This window comes from Zingiber officinale, chromosome 11A (assembly GCF_018446385.1).
Source record: "Zingiber officinale cultivar Zhangliang chromosome 11A, Zo_v1.1, whole genome shotgun sequence".
NCBI classification, from domain to species: Eukaryota; Viridiplantae; Streptophyta; class Magnoliopsida; order Zingiberales; family Zingiberaceae; genus Zingiber; species Zingiber officinale.
In genome coordinates, this window is record NC_056006.1 from 42,843,976 (window position 1) to 42,849,232 (window position 5,257).

The following is a 5,257-nucleotide window of genomic DNA, read 5'->3' on the forward strand; positions in this document are numbered from 1 at the left end:
ATTTTTAACTGTTGTCTTTAATGTTCATTAATACCAAACAACCAATCTTATTTTACTATAAGCAAACCACCAATACAAAAATAAATATTTACTACATTAAATCCAAAATAAACATCCATATATAATTCATCTTATAGCCACATATACAAAAATATACAAAATGAGTTGTTACTCATCAAAATACACATGTTTTCCATTACTCTCCAAATACATTAAATCACATGTTTTCCATTTGTTGTTCTCTATATGACTTTTAATTTACAAATTAGCAAGGCAAGCTATATCCTAACAAAGCTCACTTCTTGCATCAAAAAAACTCAAGCCTCACGAATTGCCCGACCTGCAAGAGAAAAATTTAACAAAACTTATCAAATTCCAGAATTCCAAAAGGAGAATGTAATTAACCAATCTGCAGTGCATAGAAGGCAAAAACAAACCAAATGAAGGAATTACAAAAAGAGGTGTTTATTAGAAAATAATAGTACAGGGAATCTACTAGGAGCAGTGATACCTAGCTTAGCATAGTTTACTAAATATTTAGCGCTGCATGCAACTAACATTATTTAAGTGAACTATTATCCAAGATCAATAGAATCCATGCAAAGCGCATTACATCCATTAACATCTTGAAACAAAATATTCATGCAATTTTCTATGCCATTTTCCAGACTACATTACCTTTGAGACCTGGTAGGCACAATATGTTTTTCCATTTTGCAAGTAACAAGTTTCCAGAAGCTGCAAATTGATCTGCAATAAACATACCCATCACAAAAGCATAAGTGAAAGTAAAAAACATGGGTTCAAAATCTTCCAATTAAAACTTGAACCAAAAGAATTGGATCATCATGATGAGTTATGGTAGGGTGAATTGTTTGTAGAGCTAAAACAATTCCACAAATTCCTCCAAATAGAAATCACATACGCACAGCTTTAATAATTACATAGGACACCTAAAAGAACCAAAGTGCAATCAAATAAGTGTAAATTAAGAGCTATAACATTCACTACATTCCAGCTGGAAAAATATATTTTTCATTCCCATTTCATCAATATAAAGAGAAAATTTAACAAATTTAGCTTCAATGCATGTGCAATTCACGGATAATTTACACTGCTCGTCCAAGCAAAAGTATATAGAGCAAACTATTAAGAAATCAAACTGCAGTATATAGATGTTTTGTATATCAATATACTATGGATCATACACGAAATGCCTTTGTTATTCTACAAGAAACACAATGTTCTCAAAATAAAAAAATTCAAGCACGTTAAACTATCCAAGAGCCTAAACTAGTAAATTCTACAAGAAAAAAAGTGAGATCATACCAGCAAGATGCCACTGATGCCAGACATTCCCAGCTCATAGAAGAAGGAGATTAATGAGATGCGCCTGAGAGTTTCACTACAATATTTGTGGATACTCTAGTTAGAGAAACAGAACAGTGATCCTCTTTCCACTAAGATACCTAATTACAACAAAATTTTGAAATCTAGGCTGCAAAGATATGAAATATAATAAAACAATAAACTGGAAAAAAGAGGTTCCTTTTAACTGATCTTAAGAAATCAGAGGATGGGCTAACAGGTATACTAAGGAATGAAAATCCAAAACTCCTAAAAATGATTGGTCAACTGGTTAAAAACTTACCTATTACAAAAAAAAAAAATAATATCTTTCATTGATTTCCAACGTTCTATGAAGACTTTGAGAAAAATGGCTGAACATGATCTGTTATCACTTTGCCTAGGAGTTGTCCTGACAGTCTCAATTAGAAATACTGTCATGCACAGTGTTGATGAAACCAACAAACAAATTGACACCTACATAACATCAAACAATAAGATGACACATGAAAGAGAGAGTTTTCAGTGTTGATAAGGAGCATATTTTATACAAGTTATCTAGAACATGCCTCAAATATCCACCCTTCAGGTAGAAAGCGGGCGAAGATGTTTCCCAAAACATGTGCAGCAGAGAAAAGCCCAGTAATCCAACCAAATGCTGCAGATCTCTTGCCGACCTCAATCACATCAGCCTAGATTGATGTTGAAATATAAACTTAAGTGATTATATTCATCAATTGGGAAGGCATATCTTAAAAAAAATCATGAATGACCATTTGAAATTTCCTAAAAAGTGGTTTCAGGAGAAAATTTTGAGACACAGTAAGAAATATTTGTAGAACATATGCTCTTTTACAGCATTTTTTCCATAATCAAAGAGGTGTTGGCAAAGGTTGCAACACAAAAAGCAGAGCTCGTAAACATATTTGCATCAACTTTATGGAGGAGGCTTCATCAATCTCATGTAATACACATTGAAGAGTGTTAAATGTTCATGGAAATCTTTAGCATTTATATGATAATAAATTATAAAATTAAAATGTTGACAGTATATTGTAGGATTAACTGGCAGAACAAGATATGTCAGTGACTCAGTGCTGCTTAAAACTATCCAAAGGACAGGTAATCCACCGAATTTCTTTTAATACTTATGAAAAGGAGGAGAAAGTCTTACTGCATAAGCAATCGATATGCATAATATGCTTCCTTGACTAACTATGTAGGATATTGTGCGAAGTACAAAGTACCAGTAAACAGCTGCCCTGGAATCATCCCAAGCAAGTATGGCTGAAATTGCAGCATACAAAGTGAATGTTAAAGAAAAAAACATTAAGTACTTAAGGATCTACTTGAAATGCGCTACAATGACTATTTGGAAAGAAAGTAAGATGCAAGATACATGAGAATTTATCTTTTGCCACACTAAGGCATTCTCATGTGCTCCAAAATGAATTTTAATGATAATAACTTCCATTATTGCTCTTTTTGATAAATTAAACTATCCTTGCTTTTATTTAATAAGATTACGAAGAGCATATTTTAGAAAAATAAAAAAAGATTTATTTAAATACTCTTTACTGAAACTGATCATGCCAGATTACATGAACAAAATGACTTATATATATCACATGAATAACAAAGCTAGCGTTAACTAAGGAATGAAGAATCATACCAAATGGCACTATGGATGTAGAAACAGTAATCAGAAGCAGTGGTTTACGCCCATATTCATCTGCTAGCTGACCCAAGAGGGGAAGAACCACCATTTTAAATATGCCTACAACCTACAAAGACAGTGAAGAATTCCAGTCAAGCAATAGCAAGATCATCATCTTAATTGATCTTGGATGTCTATTGATCTCATAAGTAACATATTATTGACAGAAATGGCATAATAAGAATTGAAATGAATATAGGGGCAGATAAGAAATATCTTACAGAAGAAAATAAGAGATAAAACAAACCAAAACAAAAAACAAAAAAACTCCAGAAATGTAAGAAAGTATACATTATCCATGCCATGGAACCAACATTTTCAAACACCCTCTAGTTTCTCACATTCCACATGCACCAATAGGAGGCCATAATTGAAACAAGCTTTGAAGTGACATTTAATTGCCACTCTTCCTCATCTCATATATTGGTACGAGTTGTAGATAGAGAGCCAAACTAATGTATTAAGTGAAGCCCAATGAGATTGAGTGATCACATATAATAGAAAAAGTGCTCATAGTCAATTGAGTTGATGCAACATGGAGATTCTTGAGATAGATATATGCCAAGTAGCTGTACTTCTAGGGGGCTTTTGCAAACAAAGAAACAATACAAGGATTTGACTAGGGGCTTATGCCACGTAGTTCCTATGAGCACTATATGAGATGCTAATGGAACTTAACATTGCTATAATGCAAGTGACCGGCTAAATTGGATTCCTCTATTGAAGAAAAGTTGGCAAGTCAAGCTCAATAGGCAAGCACCTTGGTGTGCATCAATCTCTAGCATACAGTATGCTTCTCAAGGGGTCAGGCATGGAGCAACCAACAGAAAGAACTCTGAACCAGCAATTTAAAGTGGAGATCAAAGGTCTCCCATGGATTGCTAGATCTCTTATCTGGTAGTTTAGTTTTCTTGCTAGATAATTATCGTACAAATAAGCAAACAGGACAGATATGGAGAGGCAAACAGTTCATATCTGTTGCTTATACTCGGAAGAACTTGCATCTTTGATATGTTGGACTAACTAGAAAGAACACACACAACAGGAGAGGCATTTCCAAACAGATGAGAACTGCCATGTGGATGTATCAAACACTCCTTTTTTGAGAATTACACCAAGCAAACAATATCCATCTGTATTAGGATGATATGCCCACCAAAATTTTACAAGATGGGAAAGGTTGTCAAAGGTAAGGTCAGCAACTCCCAATTAGTTATAAGCAAGGCGACTCAGTTTTGTCTAACCAGACCTACAAGAATTTTCATTGGTCTTAATCTCTTTATCACATATTTGGAAACTTGAAGTTGGTGAATAAGTAACACGAGACTGAACCAAGTATGAGAAAAAGAATCCTGCTCCAAGAGTCTATCTTGTTTTCCATCGTGCCAACCATCAATCCATATTTTCCAAGATAGGATTCTAATCATCCTTTAAGATCAACAAATTCACACCTGAGCGGCATCATAATTGTCACAATACATGGTGCCACACATAAGAGCACATGAAAAGGCGTTTTCTACAAAGATAATAAGAATGGAACAATGGATAACATTAACTATGCCTCATCAAATGTGAGACGTTTCCAAGGATACCTTCAGGAATAGCACCGAGACGCTCATTCCAAATAGATTTCAGATCCAACCAATCCAGAAAGGCAGGAAGATATGTCTTGAATACTAAAATGCGAAAATTCTGGTAAAAAAATTTCAAAAACTTGTTCACGGTCAACATTGACTTTCCATCCAGATGCGCATCCTATTGGAAGAACATAGGGGAAGAGACCATTTATTCAATGAAACCTTTTAACAGTTTCCAACACCTTAGAGTAGAATTCAACAAGTCCATTTGTATGGCTAACTGGACAGAAAACACATAAATCTCAAGCTCTAGGAACTTTGGGAACTCAGACAAAAAAGGGATCAGATGCAATTGCAGAAAAAGGCACATTGAAGGAGTAATTCCCTCAAATAATGAGTCCCTCCTAGATCTTCAAGTTGACTCTTGCCTACGGGAATAAAATCACGGTAACAGGGCAAATCGCCTACATCAATTATTGTAATACGAGGCTGCATGTAGTTAAAAAGAAGCATATGATAGCTTAAGAGAGTGGTGACTACACTGGCCATAGTTTTTTTGCGGCTGGGAAATGGAATTGAGGATGACAAAATCACCAAGATATAAACAAAAATAAAA

General features: G+C 34.4%; 1 protein-coding gene across 1 annotated transcript; it reads right to left on the bottom strand.

Annotated features, from left to right (window-relative positions):
• Positions 1–1,768: 1,768 nt before the first annotated feature.
• Positions 1,769–4,795, bottom strand: LOC122031370 (hippocampus abundant transcript-like protein 1). The gene is made up of 6 exons (XM_042590489.1): positions 4,657–4,795; positions 4,516–4,580; positions 3,020–3,131; positions 2,522–2,634; positions 1,913–2,039; positions 1,769–1,824 (listed from the first exon to the last, which is right to left on the bottom strand). The coding sequence occupies exons 1-6, from the start codon at positions 4,793–4,795 to the stop codon at positions 1,769–1,771; spliced, it is 612 nt and encodes a 203-aa protein (XP_042446423.1).
• Positions 4,796–5,257: the final 462 nt, after the last annotated feature.

What these genes read in the sequence shown, in the direction of transcription:
- LOC122031370 (XM_042590489.1), bottom strand. Translation starts at nt 4,795, where the DNA reads ATGTTGACCGTGAACAAGTTTTTGAAATTTTTTTACCAGAATTTTCGC. An exon ending in ACAATTATGATGCCGCTCAG is followed by an intron (nt 3,132 to 4,515) that starts GTGTGAATTTGT and finishes CTGTCTTTGTAG; the next exon opens with GTTGTAGGCATATTTAAAAT. An exon ending in TACATCCATAGTGCCATTTG is followed by an intron (nt 2,635 to 3,019) that starts GTATGATTCTTC and finishes CTGCAATTTCAG; the next exon opens with CCATACTTGCTTGGGATGAT.